Raw genomic sequence first — 21,215 nt, 5'->3', positions numbered from 1 at the left:
TCTGAGGTTTTGGGACAAAGATTGGATACAAGAGATGAACTAGGGTTTGAGAGGATATGGTGCTGGTGAAGATGTTGATGGAGATTGACCCCCTCCCGCTGAGAGGATCGATGGTGATGACGATGGTGATGATTTTCCCCTCCCAAAGGGATGTTTCCCCGGCTATGATGTTTCGTCCCAAAAGCTTGCTTATGATTTTTTTCCAGGGTAAAGACTTAATATAGCAGAAGATGGTCACTGGAAGGCTGTCAGGGGGCCCACGAGGCAGGGGGCGCGCCCAGGGGGTAGGGCGCGCCCCCCACCCTCGTGGAAGATGGGTGGCCCCCCCTCTGGTATTTCTTCCGCTCAGTATTTTTTATTAATTCCAAAAATGACTTTCATGGAGTTTCAGGACTTTTGGAGTTGTGCAGAATAGGTCTCTAATATTTGCTCCTTTTCCAGCCCAGAATTCCAGCTGCCTGTATTCTCCCTCTTCATGTAAACCTTGTAAAATAAGAGAGAATAGGCATAAGTATTGTGACATAACATGTAATAACAGCCCATAATGCAATAAATATCGATATAAAAGCATGATGCAAAATGGACGTAGCAAGACACAGAATCGCAAGCGGTTACTGCAACTCGGTGAGACCGAAATGTTCTAATCGGTTGCACCAAGATTGAAGACTTGATCAACCTAGTGAACTCGGTTTGACCGAAATGGAGGAGTCGGTCAGACCGAAATACACAGAGAGGTTTTGGAAGTTTTAAGTCTGACAAAACGGGACTCCGGGTGCTCCTCACACAGAGGGTTTGAATTTGACTTAGATCAAACTTTGTGATGTAGCATGAATAGAGTTTGAGAAGAGAAATGCATAGATAGCTAGAGGGAGTTCTTAGGCATTCTGGTCCATCCATTTGGCAAAAAGAAGAAACTCCAAACAATCAAAGCAACAAATGGATGTCCTTGAATGAGAAAAGTATGCAACCAACATGCTCACACAATAAAATAGCAAATGAAATATGTGGCAATGCATGCACAATCACTCTAGCATCTATCAAGCAATTGGCAATGACTAGGTCATCTATATATGAGTATATTGACTTAGGAGTCAAATGAGAACATTCGATCATAGGTCATACTCATCGTTTAAGCACAAGTGGGGTTACCACTTTTACATAAAGCATTGTTATGTTCACACCATTAGAGTTGCTTTAGCTCAATTCTTAGAGTAAAGCTCCTCCTAGATGTGATATCCCCCCTAAGAGGGATCAACTAACCTTGGGTTTTGTCGATGATGACTTCATGTAGATGTTGAAGATGTGGATGCTCATTGTTGATGGAGATCATTTGAAGAAATCCATTGGAGTGAGTTGCACTTTCAATACCTACATGGGTTAGTCCCACAAGGAACAAACAAGGATATCCATACACATAGAGTGAAGCACACACATGATGATGTCCATGAAAGCATTAGGTTACCTTGTCCCTTGTCTTACCAACAAGAGGGTTTGTGACTCCTTGAACTAGTGCAAGATGTGGAAGTTGTTTGCACTTGTCCTTGCCAAAATAAATATGATTGAAGTAAGTTGGCGGAGTCACCCTCGAAAACTCTCTAGTTCTTCTTCTTCGGGATCCACATCATCTTGATGGGAATCCTTGGAGTTGTAGATGTACTTGATGAAGTAGAACTTGATATAGTCTTGGGAACCCACTTGAACAAGGCCTTCGGAGCATCTTCAAATGCATCAATCTCTTCTTGAAGCTTGTTTTTGCCTTTTAGCTTGTGGTCTTGTGGTGGAAGATCATCTTAAGCTTGTGTCCCCTTGAAGGAAGTAGGGTCATACTTCTCTTGTTGAGGAACAAACTTCATCTTGGGGTATTTATCTTCTTCCCACTCAACTCCATTGGCATTGAACTTTCATTCAAAACCAACACCTTGATTCTTCCGGTGCCTTCCTTGCTTGCGTACAATTTCCTAAAATTGCTTACTTCCGGCAAGTCTCTTGTAAACACCTTTCTCTATAATTCCCTTCAATAAGCTATTTTCTTGCTCAAGTGTAACTTGGCTAAGAGAATCATTAGTGGAATCAAGAGAACTACTAGAAGCAACAATATTGGATTTAGCATGATTATTGTTACTACTAGAAGAAGAATCTTTATTGTTCTTGTTGCTAGATTTTACTTGTGGCATGTAAGTAGACAAGATTAAACGCTTGGCAATGTAAGAAGAACTTTTCTTCCAAAGATCATCGTTGATGGCCTTTAAGAACCCATGCTCTTGCTCAATATTGAGCTTTTCGAAGCGTAACTTCTCATGAGTTTTTAAAAGTTCTCGATGCTCTTCTAAAGTAGTTTCATGGGCTAACTTAAGAGTGTTTAGTTCTTTAGTTAGACGCTCAATCTCCTTCTTATCATTGTCATTCATTTTATCTTGATTATCATGATTAATTTACGTTTCATCATAGTATTCATCACTAGAGTTGTCAACAAGTAAATCATCATCACCTAGCAAGTCATCTTCATCACTATTGAAATCAACATACTCGGTGGGTGTTACCTTGGGGCCTTTAGCCATGAAGCATCTCCCAATTCCTTCATTTGGTGAATCAAATATGTCATAGGAGTTGGTTGGCACAAGTGCTAGAACAGCAACACCTTCATTTTGAGTATATTCGGAGTTGGAGTGATAACTTCTCTCGGAGTGGTGGTCAGAGTCAGAGCCGGATACCCATTCACCAACATGAGCTTGATGTCTCCGTTTTTTTGTGTAGCTCCTTGATGAGTTGTCCTTCCTTTCCGAATCCTTGCTTCTTCGAGAGGTTCTTCGTTCATAGCGATCATCTCTACTCCTTCTCTCTCTTGGAGGTGATTCTTCCCTTTTGCTTCTTCTTTTAGGTGAGTCTTCTCTTCTTTTGTAGGGAGCCATACACTCATTGAAGCAGTGTCCGGGTCTTCCACAATTGTAGCAATTTCGCTCACGACTAGAAGATCTTTTGTCATTGTAGGACCTTGACTTGGAACTTCTTTCCTTGCTTCTACTCTTGTAGAATTTGTTGAAGTTCTTCACCACTAAGCTCAGTTCTTAATTGAAGGCTTGTTTCTCATTTGATGATGTATGAGCATCACATGAGGCTTTGTAAGCACCACTAGACTTATTGTGAAGCTCTTCTTTGTCCTTGAGTGACATCTCATGAGCAACAATTCTTCCAATGACTTCGGTTGGCTTGAGATCTTTGTAATTTTGCATCATTTGGATCAATGTGCACACGTTATCATATTTTCCATCCAAGTCTCTCAAGATCTTCTTGACGATGAATTTTTTTGCTCATCTCTTCACTTCCTAAGCCGGCAATCTCATTTATGATGAGAGCAAGCCTAGAGTACATTTCGGTGACACCTTCACCATCCTTCATTTTGAACTTGTCAAGTTGACTTTGAAGCACATCCAACTTGGATTCCTTGACGGAGTCGGTACCTTCATGCATATCAATCAAAGTATCCCAAATTTCATTTGCATTCTCAAGACGGCTGATTTTGTTGAATTCTTCGGGGCACAATCCATTGAAGAGGATATCGCAAGCTTGAGCATTGTATTGCAACATCTTCAATTCTTCCGCGGTAGCTTCACGGTTTGGTTCTCTCCCATCAAAGAATTCACCTTGCAAGCCAATACACACAATAGCCCAAATGGCGGGGTTATGTCCAAGAATATGCATTTTCATCCTATGTTTCCAACTAGCAAAATTAGTACCATCAAACTAAGGACCTCTACGGTGGTAATTTCCCTTGTTAGACGCCATACTCTCCTAGGTTGCGAAACCAAGGCTATGATCACCAAAGCTACGGAAATCAAGGCAAATGGAGACCAAAGCTCTGATACCACTTTTAGGATCGGAAGTATGTCTAGAGGGGGGTGATTAGACTACTTGACAAAATAAAAGCTTAACCTTTTCCCAATTTTAGTTCTAGGCAGATTTTAGCAACTTGGCACAAGTCAAGCAATCTCAATACAATTCAAGCAAGCATGCAAAGAGTATATGTGCAGCGGAAAGTAAAGCATGCAACTTGCAAGAAATTAAATGGGGGGAGTTTGGAGGGAGCAAACGCAATGTTGACACAGAGATTTTTGGTGTGGTTCCGATAGGTGGTGCTATCGTACATCCACGTTGATGGAGACTTCAACCTACGGAGGGTAACGATTGCGCGAGTCCATGGAGGGCTCTGCCCACGAAGGGTCCACGAAGAAGCAACCTTGTTTATCCCATCATGGCCATCACCCACGAAGGACTTGCCTCACTAGGGTAGATCTTCACGAAGTAGGCGATCTCCTTACCCTTACAAACTCCTTGGTTCAACTCCACAATCTTGACGGAGGCTCCCAAGTGACACCTAACCAATCTAGGAGACACCACTCTCCAAAAGGTAATAGATGGTGTGTTGTTGATGAACTCCTTGCTCTTGTGCTTCAAATGATAGTCTCCCCAACACTCAACTCTCTCACACGGATTTGGCTATGGTGGAAAGATGATTTGAGTGGAAAGCAACTTGGGGAAGGCTAGAGATCAAGATTCATATGGTAGGATTGGAATATCTTGGTCTCAACACATGAGTAGGTGATTCTCTCTCAGAAAATGATTAGTGGAAGTGTAGGTATGTTCTGATGGCTTTCCTCACGGATGAAGAGTGGGTGGAGGGGTATATATAGCCTCCACACAAAATCTAGCTGTTACACTCAGATTCCCAAACTCAATGGGACCAAATGGTTAAACTCGATCAGACCGACTTGGTTCAAAATGTGAACGTTAGGATTTTCGGTGGGACCGATATAGTCATCTAGGTGGGACCGATGTGCAGGGGTTAGGGTAAAACCTCAACTTAGTTTGACCAATTACTCAAACTCGGTGAGACTGATTTTGGTAATAAGTAAACAGAGGATTGGTCAAGGAAACTCGGTGGGACCGACTGAACAAACTCAGTTAGACCGAAAGTGTTGCAATAGATCACAGAGAGTTTGCAAGCCCATCTCGGTGAGACCAAGATCCCATTGGTGTAACCGAAGTGACTAGGGTTTGGTAGTGGCTGAATAAGATGAAAGTCGGTGGCGCAGGATAGACAAAGTTGGTGGGGCCGAGTTCGACATTTAGGTTTAGGACATATGTGGATGTGAGAAAGTGGCTGAGGGTTTTGGAGCATATCACCAAGAACTTTGAGCAAGCAAGCCATTAAGCAACACCTCGTCCCCTTTTAATAGTATTGGCTTTCCTATGGACTCAATGTGATCTTGGAACACTAAAATGAAAATGTAGTCTTGAGCTTGTTGCCAATATATGTCCTTTGCATTTTGAGGGGTCCACATCTCTAGTCCATGCCATGACAATCATTGAACTTTCTGAAGTGATCATCTTGAAATAGCATTAGTTCAATGAACTATATGTGGTTAAGAATTACCAAAACCACCCAGGGATTAGTTGCACTTTCAGACTCCTAACAACCTTCGGTCACCAAAACACATAACTCATATAATACATATTGCCATCGAACGTTAAGCATGCAGACCCTACGGGTTCAAGAACTATGTAGACATGACCGAGACACCTCTCCGGTCAACAACCAATAGCGGAACCTGGATGCTCATATTAGTTCCCACATATTCTACGAAGATCTTTGTCGGTCGAACCGCAATGTCAACATAAGTTATTCCCTTTGTCATCGGTATATTACTTGCCTGAGATTCGATCGTCGGTATCTTCATACCTAGTTCAATCTTGTTACTGTCAAGTCTCTTTACTCGTTCTGTAATGCATTATCCCGCAACTAACTCATTAGTCACATTACTTGCAAGGCTTCATATGATGTGCATTACCGAGAGGGCCCAGAGATACCTCTCCGATATTCGGAGCGACAAATCCTAATCTCGATATATGCCAACCCAACAAACACCTTCGGAGATACCTGTAGAGCATCTTTATAATCACCCAGTTATGTTGTGACGTTTGACAGCACATAAGGAATTCCTCCGGTGTCCGAGAGTTGCGTAATCTCATAGTCAGAGGAATATGTATTTGACATGGAGAAAGCAGTAGCAATAAAACTGAACGAACATTATGCTAATCTAAGAGATGGGTCTTGTCCATCACATCATTCTCCTAATGATATGATCTCGTTCATCAAATGACAACACATGTCCATGGCTAGGAAACTTAACCATCTTTGATCAACGAGCTAGTCTAGTAGAGGCATACTAGGGACACTGTGTTTTGTCTATGTATTCACACATGCATCAAGTTTTCGGTTAATAAAATTCTAGCATGAATAATAAATATTTATCATGAATAAGGAAATATAAAATAACAACTTTATTATTGCCTCTAGGGCATATTTCCTTCAGTCGGGGCCCCCCAAAACCCCTTTCGGTCATGTTGGTCATCACCCAGTACCCGGAACACTTTCGGACTCCAATAACCTTCGTCCAATATTCAATCTTCACCTCCGGACCATTCCGGAGTTCCTCGTCACGTCCGGGATCTCATCCGGGACTCCGAACAACGTTCGGTAACCATCATAATGACTCAACTATACTTATATCATCACCAAACGTTAAGGGAAGTGTGTAGACCCTCCAGGTTTGAGAACTATGCAGACATGACCAAGACACCTCTACGGTCAATAACCAATAGCGGGACCTGGATGCCCATATTGGTTCCTACATGTTCTACGAAGATCTTATCGGTCGAACCTCGATGCCAAGGATTCAGCTAATCCCGTATGCAGTTTCCTTTGTCTATTGGTATGTTACTTGCCCGAGATTCGATCGTTGGTATCTCCATACCTAGTTCAATCTCGTTACCGGCAAGTCTCTTTACTCACTCCGTAATACAAGATCCCGTGACTAACTCATTAGTCACATTGCTTGCAAGATCATTGTGATACTATATTATCGAGTGGTCCCTAAGACACATCTCCGTCATACGGAGTGACAAATCAGTTTTGATCCATGCCAACTCAACAGACACCCTTGGAGATACATGTAGAGCATATTTATAGTCACACAGTTATGTTGCGACGTTTGGTACACACAAGGTACTCCTCCGGTGTCAGTGAATTGCATGATCTCATGGTCATAGGAACATAGACTTGACATGCAGAAAACGATAACAATAAACTTGACACGATCATATGCTACGTTCATAGTTTGGGTCTTGTCCATCACATCATTCTCCTAATGATGTGATCCCATTATCAAAAGGCAACTCTCATGTCTGTGGCTAGGAAACCATAGCCATCTTTGTCAACGAGCTAGTCTAGTAAAGGCTCACTAGGACACGTTGTTGTCTATATATGCACACATGTATCTGAGTTTTCGATTAGTACAATTCTAGCATGGATAATAAACGATTATCATGAACAGGAAAATATGATAATAACTAATTTATTATTTCCTCTAGCGCATATTTCCAACATTATCGGGGTCTAAAAGATAAGGGTAATGCATATAAATAAGGGAAAAGCTTATCATCAACCGGTGGATTGCAGCGGCCACGTCCGCCACCTTTATTGGATGACACGCATCAAGTAAGGGCTTATATACCATCCTTCATGCAACAGGGGCTATGCTTCTGAAACATATGCGGTGTTGCAATGGTCTACGACGGCTTTATGTTTTAGAGCAAAACCTATCTTGCAAAAATAATTCTGCAACAAGACCTTAGTTGGAAAAAAGTTGCAACAAAGCCTGGTTACAAAATGTTTTTGCAACAAAATAGTTGTCGCAAAAAAAATCTGTGATAATACTTGTGTACCATAAATAATTCTGTAATAAAAGTTGTGTTGCAGTGATGAAGACGCGCTCGGCCGGTCAATAGGACAGATCTGACGGCTCGCGGCCGGGCTGATCTTTTTAAAAGATCAGCCGGCGGACACGTAGCACACCCCTATAAATAAACAAAATAATGTCATGGTGTGCTTCGTGTCTAATTTTCTTAGCTCCACAAGTCCATGAATTGCAGATTGGTATGATCAACATTCAGATCTCGCCTAGTTGCAGCCTTTCGGCGACTTTTTTATATTGAGTTTTCTTAAGTCTAAAATTTTTCTATTGTTTTTTTAGATTTATTATTTTTATTTTTTATTGAGTGAAACAGTGATACCGACCATCAAGTCCGATGGGCCAAGAACTCGTGGACGGTTCCGATCCGGAGCCCAACTTCTTTTCCGCTGCTGTATATATATAGAGTCAATTACACCATCGGTGCTTCAACTTGGCGTGGAAAGTCACTTTAGTGCTAAAACTTGCAGTGTACATCGAACCGGTGCAACAAGTTGGCTTAGACGTGCAAATACGGTGCAAAAGGTAGCTGAATATGCCCACAAGGCTGACTAGGCGTGACAGCATGGCATGGATCCACTGTCAGCTACGAAAAGTTGGAGACTTGTGGCCTGCTTTTTTGTGAAAACACCCTCAACAGTTTTCTGCTCACAAAAAAGCCCCCGGCGTGGGTAAAAGTAATTAGTTGTCTCAGCATCCTAGATACATTATATGAGAAAAACAAAATCAGTCAACTGTGGACTCGAACCGAGGACCTGTTGGGACAGGGCGTGCGCAACTAGGCACTCAGCCTAAGGAATTCATTAGCTCATATGAATACATATCTTTTATAACATTTCCGTTAAATAATGTAAATTAAGATTTTTTATACAAGTTTAAACAGATGGCTTAGGGACTCGAACTAGCGACCACATAAACACCTGCAACCGATCCTTCCACTCCAATTAAAAAAATTCATATAATTTCATAAAATATTCACTTAAGAAATATACAAATATTTGTGTAAGTCATTAAAACAAGTTCGTATATATTCAGATAAATTCTCATATAAATTAAAAAAATCACAATTTGAATAAAATAGTAATCCTTTAGAAAAAATATGTTGCTTCAAGAAGTTGTTTTAATAAAGATTCTGTGTTTTCTAAAAAAACATGTATTATAACACATGAATAGAAACAAAAATTATACTGGTGTGTTATATCAGTGTGTTATCAATATTATACATACTAATGAAATAGAAATAACTTACTTAAAAATGGTCATGTATTATTTTGAAACTTTCATGTACTTAGTTTATGAATTATAAAAATGTTTAATTAAAGTATACAAATATTTCTTAAATTATAATTCATAAATATTGTTTTTAATTATAGAAACGTTTAAATAATTATGCACATAATTTTATAACTCATAAGTATGTCGTTTAAAATAATTTTTGTATACTAATAAAATATTCATAATTTAGAAAATAAAATCTTGATATGAATATTCAACAGTGGTAATACTTAAGTTATGTAAAAAAATGAATATAGGCCACAAGTGAAAATTATACATAAGTTGATGGTCATAAATATTTCGTAAATGTTTGTATTCATTATTTTGTATAATTTAAATATGAGCCACGCCTGTACAAAAATGTTCGTATTCATTGAACATTTTGAATGCTTTTATTTACTAATCATAAGTTTTTATGTATAATATTTATAGCATACAAATATTTGAACATTGCTTTATTGCTTACTACATGTATTTTGCAAATATCTTAAGAAAATAGCGCGTACAATGGGCCGCACTAACTGCTGTCCATGCCCAGTGAGCGTACTTGTTATAACATATTTAGGCTAGCTACCAGTATGGCTTGTCTCAAAAAAAAAAGCTATCCAGTATGGCAATGGTAAATGTTGGGGCTGATCGTGGCTAGTACCTTCAGCGTGCACACTGTAGTTCTCGCGTTCAAGACAGAGCATGACTAGTTTTTATGATCATATACACTTTGTACTGATAGACGGGACCCACCTTGCTGCGGCTTTCTCGTGATAAAAAAATTTCTGAGGATATTTTCGCAAAATTTACAGGCCACATGCCCTGCATCTTCTGTCCTGACAGCGGCCCTATGCCAGGCTGGCATGCCTACTCAGCCTTGCAGCGTATTCAACTGTGGTTTGCACCGTATTTGTACAAAGAAGCCAAGTTGTTGCACCGATTTAATGTACACCACAAGTTTTAGCACTAAAGTGATTTTTTGCGTCAAGTTCAAGTACCAGTGGTGTAATTGACTCGTATATATATGGTGAAGTTGCACGCCAAATACGTACGACCGAACCAAAAAGAGAAGGGGAACAAATACACCTCTCCTACATGGACCTGGCGTTTTCGATTCTGTACTGGTGCGGCTTCGTGCTGAGGAACCTCCACATCCTGACGGCCAGCCTTCCTGACCCGGAGAACTGCGCCCGCTGCCGCGCCGACGGTGCCGTCTGCCGTCCATGGCACTCGGCCGTGCGCCGCCATGGCCCCCAAGCGCGCTCGCTGCCGTGGATTGCCCTCCCGGACCTCCTCGTCATCGCCCCCTACAGCAGCCACGCCCACGACCTCCCCGACAATGCCACGTCTGTCGGATCCACCAACGAGTGGCTCGCCCTCGGCCTCGGCCAGAAGCACACCACCGACGACGACGACGACAACGATGAAGACGACGACGAGCTCCCGGAGTACTACGTTGTGCACAATTATGTCATGCACAATCCTTTCTCAAACAGGTCCCTGCCACTGCCCGAGCTCGACGCTGTTATCGTCAACAGCAGGTCTCTCATCCGCAAGTTCCTCATGCGCTCCACTGTCGATGATGTCATCATTGTCATCACCAACAACTGGAAGCATCCACTCATTGTATTCCAGCGAGGGAAGGGTGTGTGGTCGCCGGAGCCAGCAGCAACTTCATCATTTATCTACATCATTGACATCGCATTTCTTGGTGACAAACTGTATGCCATCACCACGGCTGAGGACCTCATCCCCCTTGACCTCACGTGGGATGGAGACGGGAGGCCCATGGTTACAATGGGAACATATGTCATCGAGCAATCGCTCCACTATGATGATTATTATGATGCATCGACCACTTTTGACGAGGAGGACCATGATGACCAGAATGAAGAGGAGGAAGATGAAGAAGACAACGACGAGGAAGAGGTGGAAGACAATGGCTTTACCTACATCAATTTCTCCGCTGAATATGATCAAGACGTTGGACCTGACGTTTTCATCAAAACTAGCCGGCACCTCATCGAGTCGCATGGGAAGTTACTCATGGTAAGGCATCGTTTCCAACACCGTGAGCAGCCCTATTATGCCACTCTGTGGGACACTCTCTGGGTGGATGTTTTCGAAGCGGACTTTAGCACACACATTTGGGTGCCACTGACCGAAGGGCTAGGAGGCGGTCGAGCACTCTTCGTTAGCATGAACTTCTCCAAGTCTGTCCCGGCGCCTTGTGGAGAGGTGGAGGAAGATGCGATTTATTTCATGGAGACGGAAGACGTGTACAACATGAAGTCGAGGACTTGCAGCCCATCAAAGTTTGGTGTGTATTCTATGGGGGTAACATGGCTCTTCCCTCCGGAGTGAGGGCTTTGATATGCAAAAAGGTTCTGCTACAATGTTGAACCTTAGATGGTAGAGTCTGAACAAACCCTAGATGGTGGATGGTAGAATTGACTTGAAAAACCCTAGATGGTAGAATTGACTTGAAAAACCCCAAGATGGTAGAGTCTTCCATTTTCTTCCGAATATCAGTTGAAATATCATCTAGGGTTTGTTGTCGTGCATGCGGATTGGAGGAGACTTTCTCTAGCTATATGATTCGTCGCCCCATATCTTATGTGATTTCTGACGTGGCATTGTTTGCATGTTATCTCTTCCGTTTTGCACCAAATCTTGTAAGCCGAGATCTTATTAATTCCTTACTCGTTGATTTGTGGATCAATTGTCGTGCCGATCAGTTTTGAAGCTCGAGGAAATATATGAGCTGCTACTTTTGACGCGAAAAAGGCAAGGCAGCTCGCCACGACGTCGACTTCACCATTTACACCATATCATCAGTTGACTGCGGTTGTTCAGCGTCAGCTAGTGGCGTAGCTAGGGGGTGGCCAGGGTGGTCCATGGACCACCCTGGAATTTTCCTATAACTTGTATATAGTGCAGTAAAAGAATATTTCTTTTAAAATAAATAATCTCATGTAAATATTTCTATCAATGGACCACCCTGGCGTATTGGGCTGGCTATGCCACTGGCGTCAGCTAGAGGCAAAGGGATACCACACTCCGGCAATCAGTCACCGTCGCACAACCGAGGCTACTCTGATGATAATGTTTTCATTTTCTTTCTCATCTGTTAATGGAAAGGCTATTGACGCTGCGAGATGCTGAAATTCGCCATGGTTCCGGGCAGCGGCACAACCAACGTGGTCGCATCAAGATCGCCGTACCAGTGTTCTCGGGGTGCTCCAAATCCAGAGAAGTATATGGAGTGGGAGATGCATGCGATGTGTGGGTTGGCCATCTTCCTCATTTTGTACTGGAATTGTGTGCTGGCGATGTGTCCAGCGCCTAAGTTTAATAGAATGCCTTCAACAGTGTTCCTTTAAAAAAAACTGCAAGGACCAATGCGCATATGTAGGGGCATCGAGGCTTCAGCAACTCAAAGCGTACAGGAGGACAGCAGGTAATCAACCACTGGAGGAACCATATACATGTTACCAAATCCCTGTGAGGATTATTTATTACACATCATCATGAATCAAGCGTTTACGCTTAAATCCTTTTTAGCCCAACAGAATCAACATTACACCCACAACGACAAGTCGGGTAAGAAAATCAGGCCACACAAGTTCATACGGGGATACCAACGAGTTGCACCTGACAACTTAGGGAGTTGATACATGCATGAATCAATCAGCCAGCGCCAGCGCCACTGCTCTGGTGTACCTTTGCAACCCTGCAAATTATTCTTTCTTTGGCATGGCAGCTAGCCTGGTGTACATCCGCGCCATGGACTGGTAGCCTCTGATGTCACCGGAGCGGAGAAGATTGCCTGTGATTGCATTACACAAATGGGAAGTCAGGAAACAGCATTATGACCCAACTATACCGATATTACGGCCTGCTACTTTAAGCAGTATGACGGCTGAACAAAAACTGATCTTGGGAAATCTACATGCTTTATGTCAGGAGTTGTGCAAGTAGAGAGACTTATCACTTCCATTTTGTATAAGTTCGGATCCACGATGGAGGCCAGCAGTTCCTCATGTCATGGATGCCATGTTAAATGCAGCCGTGATTGGTTTGATAATTTCTCACCATTTATCCATGGATACTTGATACCCTTACCTCATACTCCCTCCGTCCCAAAATACTTGTCAAAAAAATGGATGTATCTAGACATATTTTAGTTCTAGATACTTCCATTTTTATCAATTTCTCCGACAAGTATTTCCGGACGGAGGGAGTAATATTCAGGGGTTTCATTAGGGTAACAGCCCACTGGTTCGTAAATCACAAATCTTGTGTAACATACCAAGTATTAAAAGCTGGCAATACTTTGAAACCTAGTATCTACCACCTCACTATAGAGGCAATTCAAAGAACCACGTCACAAAGGAGCTGAATCCATAAAGGCGACAATGTTTTCATGCGACATAGCTTGACGTACAGTGAGAACATAAACACCAATCAGCTCACCAGTAGGAAATAGTGAGTAATATGTAAACGAATTCATGAGTAGGGTATGAAGCTACCTGAGTCGCAGTTAAGTGGGCTGTCTGCTTCCGGATGGGCCATCAACGCAATAATGGCTCTGCAAACAGATTGTAGGGTCCACGCAGGGCTCCATGCATTCTTCAATATATCTAGGCATATTTCACCAGTCTAGAGACATAAACAATAGAAGAGAAATTGAGGAAACAGAAATTGCCCTTTAGTTTTGGATTTAGCAACAGGTACTGCTTGCTGTGTTCACATAAATGGGCCCATGGTGTATTTATGTGTTGCAGGGAATTTCGACAGTACAAACCAATCAAATAATAGTATCAAATGAGTCTATATTTATAAAACATTAATTCAGGTTATTGTAGGAAAAATTCAATAACAGGAAAAAAGAAGATCAGGATTCTACCTTCTTTCAACAAGGTAAAAAAAACACAAATTCATACATATACCCCAAAATAAGCATGTATTTCAAAGAAGGCAATATAGAAAGAAACCTTAAAGTGAACATTTGGGTGGAAAATTTTGGTGATGAAGCGGACTTGCGGAGGCAGTAGAGGATACTGCTCGGGAATTGAGAATGCAAGTTGAAATACGCCACCTTCAAAAGGTGTCTCCGATGGGCCCTAACGACATAAACAGTAAGAAAAGGCATCAGTAACAAAGCTGATACTGCTCGTTCCTGCATCACCTTGAGATAGAAGCAAATACCTTGATTACAGCAGTCCATTTGAATATATTTGAATCATCACAGATTAATTGGATATCTGGGTCGGCTGACTTTTCTCGCTGCACCTCCTTGTACTCCTTGAAGAGCCTAGCTCTAGATGCCTATAGACAGAAGACATTGTCAGGATGTTTTAAGAACCAAGGGGATCATTGCCTGAGAGCAACGGGAAACCGTTAGGCAAAACCATCCAGCTAGGACTGACAGGTGTAATCAAGTAGCCTCAGTAAGCGACTGGTGATCACCACCACCTGAACCTGGGAATAGTTTGGTCTAAAACTATAATTTTAGTGTGCTTGCTGTCCCTGTTCATCAACCATGTTTGTTAACCTTCTGCCTCATGTTATTATGCGGAAACTTTAGATTTCAGTTGAATTGTTGATCGAATCCGAGCTCCTATCAATGTTATATAATAGTGCCTCGCTCAAACTTACCTTTGCTTATGAATATACAAGGTTGGTTAAATCTGGTAACAATTGGTTGGTCAGGTGTGGACCCATGCAGTATTTCTATTTCTGCACCATTACTACCTAGGTGAGTTCAATCTCTTCTTCATAGACTTGCTTTATGGAACTCCATTTATGACTATCCTGTTCTGGCTGATCACCGAGCATAATTTACTTCTTGACTGATCACCGAGCATAGTTTAATTCTTTCTTCATGTGTGCGCAGACGCTTGGGACATTGTTATTGCTATGATAATGAAATCCGGCCGGGGTGTCCTTTGGAGAAAAATAAACGATCGAGTGACAAGAAGTGTTATCTTGGTCGTACCTATGGACAAGTTTCGCTAATTATGGCATGTTACAATTATAATAGGTTGTCGATTAGGCATACCCCAATAATTTAGTTGTTAATTTTATTATGAATATCAAAACATGATCTCCAGCAGCACAACTACAAGTCCAGTCTGCAGAACGACACACTTGTTCTGAAAATTAACAGTTACTGAACAGATCGATAATTAAGCTACTAGTGTCGCAAGACAACTGCATTTTATTCATAATAGTGTTCCCAGCAAAGAAACATAACTAAAAAACATGGGGTTATCGAAAGAGCTGCTATATGGAGTTAACTTTTGTTACTTGTTACTTTTCCTATATCGATAATATGCCACCAAAGATGCTTTGCTTCGTCCTACTGCTTTGTGTCCCCTATTCTTTGATAATATGCTTTTCTTAACATATTCTGATGATACCACCTTTGGACGCCAACACATGGCTGCAGAAACCTAGCTTGTAGAAGCTGATGTAGGTTGTAGAGTGTTGCTTTATCTCTTTCTTGCAGACCATAACCTTGTTTACTAGTTCAGTTTGTAGCTGCTTTATCTGTAGGCTGTAGTGTTGCTAACATTTTCTTTTGTTTTTTGCCAAATCTTTTGTAGCCTGTTATTTATCTTTCCTCCCATGCCAGCCATTTGATCTTATAGGAACTGAGGCTGCGCCAAGGAACAAGGGAGCTGATGGTGGCATGAGCTCGTGGTGCTCTACGCGTGTTGCTTTTGATGTAGAATCCTGTCGAGAGACGGGGGCTGCCTAGTTATTTCTATGTCGTGAGGCAGGCGCTGTCTAGAAAACTGTCGAGACTCGAGAGGCCTTGCGCTGCCTTGTTAAAAAAGACTGTAAAACTATCATATGGTAGAAATGTTATTGACTATAAAAGTTTGCATGAATTGGGAATTTGACAGGGGTTTTAGTTGGTCTGGGTTGCCCTATCGTGAACTTCCCACTAGCTCTTGGGTCATACACTAGACTGAACTGACAAGGTTTGAGCATCGTGGAACACCCTAGGCCTAACTAAATCACTGATGCTAGTTAAGAGATGAGCGGCTGACCTGCATCTCTCCTCCTCTCTGGACGACGGCCGCGGGGCTGAAACGACGAGCGTATCTGCCGGAAAACAGAGGGAAGATTAGAAAATCTCGACTGGGTCACGATACCGGTGGTGATTATAAACAGGAAAAAAGAGTCTCGGTGACATGAAGAGAAGAAACTCCGCGGGAACAGGAATATTCTTATCTCATCTTGGACGCCTTGCTACCAAGGGATCTACTAGATGATGGGGTGCCGTGTGCGCAGAGAAATCGTGGAGGTCGGTCGGTGCTTAGCTAATCGCTGGACGAAAGCAATCGAACAAGCTCGTACGTACCTCCAATCGGCCTGAGATCGCGGACGGGGCGGAGACGGCAGGGGCGCGACCGACGTCGCGGCGAGGAGGGGGCGTGATAGGCGGCGGCGTCAGGGGAGGGGGAGCGGAGAGGGGCGGGATCGGGGCGTCGGCGGTAGCTGTCCGGTGGTGAAGGGGGGATTCAGTCAGAGCCGCGACGAGCTGGGCTGGATTGGGTTGGATTGGTAGGAGGAGCAGGAGGACGAGGGTCTGGACGGAAACAACCAATATTCAGTTCAGTTCAGAGTTCAGACTCGATCAGCCGTCTCCCCTGCACCGTACCGCACCGCAGCCGGGCTGCACAACTTTCTGCACACACTTTGTAAATAAATCTTCATCAAATCTGCCTGAAAATTTGAGAGTACACCAACTTTACACGAACTTTGAACATCTACAGCCGGACGCCCCAAACCTGACACGGACTGGTCACAAAATTTTGATCCACCCGAGCACCTCAAACGGACTTCAAACGCCCGAGCTGACCGGCATCCCTCATATCCAGCTCAAATATGAGGCAACGTGAGGCGGCCCGGACGCGTCTACCACGTCAGCTTGGCCCAGTCTGCCCCACAAATATACCCATCCCGAAAACCCTAGACTGCAATCAATCCGAACTCCACTTCACTCCCCTCTCCGTCCACTCCACTTTCGATCCCCTCTGAACACATTCGATGGCCGGCGACCGAAGCAGCGCTGCTTCTGGTGGGGAATCCAGCTCTGACGACGACCGGGCCAGCCTATTGCGCGAAGCGGAGCCCGACAATGTGGAGGAGGTCGCCCGCTGCATCTCGTTGAGGCGTTCCATGGTCGACCAAGGCGGATTTGGCAGCGGCGGGTCAACTTCAGCGCCCGTCGACGTAGCACCGACGATGGTGTCGGCCCTTCCCTCCTGGCGGCAGCTCCTCCAGGTACGCCGCGCACCACCACCACAACCTGCTTCGGAGGTGGCACCCTGATACGTCCATTTTGCATCATGCTTTTATATCAATATTTATTGTATTATAGCTGTTATTACACGTTATGTCACAATACTTATGGCTATTCTCTCTTATTTTACAAGATTTATCATGAAGAGGGAGAATGCCGGCAGCTGGGATTCCGGCTGGAAATGAGCAAATATTGAAAACCTATTCTGCATAGCTCAAAAAATCCTAAAACTCCACGAAAGTCACTTTTGGAATTAATAAGAACTATTGAGCGAAGAAAATACCTGAGGGGGCCCACACCCTGGCCAGGAGGGTGCCCCTCCCTACTGGGCGCGCCCCCTATCTCCTGGGCCCCCTGGTGGCCTTCCAGTGCCCATCTTCTGCTATATGAAGGCTTTTACCCTGGAAAAAAATCATAAACAAGCTTACGTGACGAAACTCCGCCGCCACGAGGCGGAACCTTGGCGGAACCAATCTAGGGCTCCGGTGGAACTGTTCTGCCAGGGAAACTTTCCTCCGGGAGGGGGAAATCATCACCATCGTCATCACCAACGATCCTCTCATTGGGAGGGTGTCAATCTCCATCAACATCTTCACCAGCACCATCTCCTCTCAAAACCCTAGTTCATCTCTTGTATCCAATCTTGTATCAAAACCACAAATTGGTACCTGTGGGTTGCTAGTAGTGTTGATTACTCCTTGTAGTTGATGCTAATTGGTTTACTTGGTGGAAGATCATATGTTCAGATCCTTAATGCATATTAATACTCCTCTGATTATGAACATGAATATGCTTTGTGAGTAGTTACGTTTGTTCCTGAGGACATGGGTAAAGTCTTGCTATTGTAGTCATGTGAATTTGGTATTCGTTCGATATTTTGATGAGATATATGTTGTCTCTCCTCTAGTGGTGTTATGTGAACATCGACTACATGACACTTCACCATTATTTGGGCCTACAGGAAGGCATTGGGAAGTAATAAGTAGATGATGGGTTGCTAGAGTGACAGAAGCTTAAACCCTAGTTTATGTGTTGCTTCGTAAGGGGCTGATTTGGATCCACTAGTTTCATGCTATGGTTAGGTTTGCTTAATACTTTTTTTGTAGTTGCGGATGCTTGCAATAGGGGTTAATCATAAGTGGGATGCTTGTCCAAGAAAAGGCAGTACCCAAGCATCGGTCCACCCACATATCAAATTATCAAAGTACCGAACGTGAATCATATGAGCGTGATGAAAACTAGCTTGACGATAATTCCCATGTGTCCTCGGGAGCGTTTTTCTCATTATAAGAAATTGCCCAGGCTTGTCCTTTGCTACAAAAAGGATTGGGCCACCTTGCTGCACTTTATTTACTTTCATTTCTCATTACCCGTTACAAATTATCTTATCACAAAACTATCTGTTACCTACAATTTCAGTGCTTGCAGAGAATACCTTACTGAAAACCGTTTGTCATTTCCTTATGCTCCTCGTTGGGTTCGACACTCTTACTTATCGAAAGGACTATGGTAGATCCCCTATAACTGTGGGTCATCAAGACTCTTTTCTGGCGCTGTTGCCGGGGAGTGAAGCGCCTTTGGTGAGTGGAACTTGGTAAGGAAATATTTATATAGTGTGCTAAAATTTTCTGTCACTTGTTACTATGGAAACTAATCCTTTGAGGGGCTTGTTCGGGGTATCTTCGCCCCGACCAGTAGAGCAAAGAGTTGCTCCTCAACCTACTGAACCTACTGAAAACGTTTACTTTGAGATTCCTTCGGGTATGATAGAGAAATTGCTAGCGAATCCCTTTGCAGGAGATGGGACATTGCATCCCGATTTACACCTTATGTTTGTGGATGAAGTTTGTGGATTGTTTAAGCTTGCAGGTATTCCCGATGATGTTGTTAAGAGGAAGGTCTTCCCTTTATCTTTGAAGGGAGATGCATTGACATGGTATAGGCTATGTGATGATACGGGATCTTGGAACTATAAACGATTGAAGTTGGAATTTCACCAGAAGTTCTATCCTATGCATCTTGTTGATCGTGATCGTAATTACATATATAATTTCTGGCCTCGCGAAGGAGAAAGCATCGCTCAAGCTTGGGGGAGGCTTAAGTCAATGTTATATTCATGCCCCAATCATGAGCTCTCAAGAGAAATGATTATTCAAAAAATTTATGCTCGGCTTTCTCTCAATGATCGCACCATGCTCGATACTTCCTGTGTTGGTTCTTATATGCTGAAGACTACTGAATTCAAGTGGGATTTATTGGAAAGAATTAAACACAACTCTGAAGATTGGGGTTCCGACGATGGTAAGGAGTCAGGTATGACACCTAAGTTTGATTGTGTTAAATCTTTTATGGATACCGATGCTTTTCGTGGATTTAGCGCTAAATATGGACTTGACTCTGAGATAGTAGCTTCTTTCTGTGAATCTTTTGCTACTCACATTGATCTCCCTAAGGAGAAGTGGTTTAAATATAATCTTCCCATTGAAGTAAAAGTAGTTGCACCTATTACAGTTGAAGAAAAGACTATCACTTATAATGATCCTATTGTTCCTACTACTTATGTTGAGAAACCACCTTTTCCTGTTAGAATAAAGGATCATGCTAAAGCTTCAACTGTGGTTCGTATGAGTAATACTAGAACATATACACCTCCTGAGCAAATCAAAGTTGAACCTAGTATTGCTATGGTTAAAGATCTCTTGGATGATAATATAGATGGGCATGTTATTTATTTCTGTGGTGAAACTGCTAATATTGCTAGACCCGATGCTAAAATACATAGACCTGTTGTAGGCATGCCTGTTATTTCTGTTAAAATAGGAGATCATTTTTATCATGGCTTATGTGATATGGGTGCTAGTGCTAGTGCAATACCCTTTGACTTATATAAAGAAATTATGCATGATATTGCACCCGCTGAAATGGAAGATATTGATGTTACTATTAAGCTTGCCAATAGGGATACTATTAAGCCATTTGGGATTGTTAGAGATGTTGAAGTCTTGTGTGGGAAAGTTAAATATCCTGCTGATTTTCTTGTTCTTGGTTCCCCACAAGATGACTTTTGTCCCATTATATTTGGTAGACCCTTCTTGATCACTGTTAATGTTAGGATTGATTGTGAAAAGGATATTGTTACAATTGGCTTAGGGGATATGTCTCATGAGTTTAATTTTGCTAAGTTTCGTAGACAACCCCGTGATAAAGAATCACCTAGTAAGGATGAGATTATTGGTCTTGCTTCTATTGCCGTGCCTCCTACTGATCCGTTAGAACAATATTTGCTAGACCATGAAAATGATATGTTTGTGAACGAAAGAAGGGAAATAGATGAAGTATTCCTTCCACAGGGTCCTATTTTGAAACACAACTTACTTGTTGAAATCTTAGGGGATCCCCCTCCACCCAAGGGTGATCCCGTGTTTGAGCTCAAACCATTACCTGATAATCTTAAATATGCTTATATTGATGAAAAGAAGATATATCCTGTTATTATTAGTGCTAACCTTTCAGAGCAGGAAGAGGAAAGATTATTGAAAACTCTAAAGAAGCACCGTGCTGCTATTGGATATACTCTGGATGATCTTAAGGGCATTAGTCCCACTCTATGTCAACACAAAATTAAATTGGAGAAAGATGCCAAACTAGTTAGGGATCCTCAACGACGGTTAAATCCTAAAATGAAAGAAGTGGTAAGAAAGGAGATACTAAAGCTCCTTGAGGCAGGTATAATTTATCCCGTTGCTGATAGTGATTGGGTAAGCCCTGTCCATTGCATTCCTAAAAAGGGAGGTATTACTGTCGTTCCTAATGATAAAGATGAA

At 42.6% G+C, this 21,215-nt stretch overlaps 1 protein-coding gene across 1 annotated transcript; it reads right to left on the bottom strand.

Moving 5' to 3' along the window:
- Positions 1-12,532: 12,532 nt before the first annotated feature.
- Positions 12,533-16,703, bottom strand: LOC123113065 (protein PEROXIN-4). Its single transcript, XM_044534187.1, has 6 exons — positions 16,447-16,703; positions 16,133-16,187; positions 14,283-14,402; positions 14,069-14,197; positions 13,604-13,733; positions 12,533-12,900 (listed from the first exon to the last, which is right to left on the bottom strand). The coding sequence occupies exons 2-6, from the start codon at positions 16,136-16,138 to the stop codon at positions 12,812-12,814; spliced, it is 474 nt and encodes a 157-aa protein (XP_044390122.1). The 5' UTR covers positions 16,139-16,187; positions 16,447-16,703; the 3' UTR covers positions 12,533-12,811.
- Between the last annotated feature and the right edge of the window lie 4,512 nt (positions 16,704-21,215).

The sequence above is a fragment of the Triticum aestivum genome, chromosome 5B (assembly GCF_018294505.1).
Source record: "Triticum aestivum cultivar Chinese Spring chromosome 5B, IWGSC CS RefSeq v2.1, whole genome shotgun sequence".
In the NCBI taxonomy this organism is placed as follows: Eukaryota; Viridiplantae; Streptophyta; class Magnoliopsida; order Poales; family Poaceae; genus Triticum; species Triticum aestivum.
Note: the sequence above shows the minus strand (reverse complement) of the source record. Positions and strands in the feature narration are given on the sequence as shown.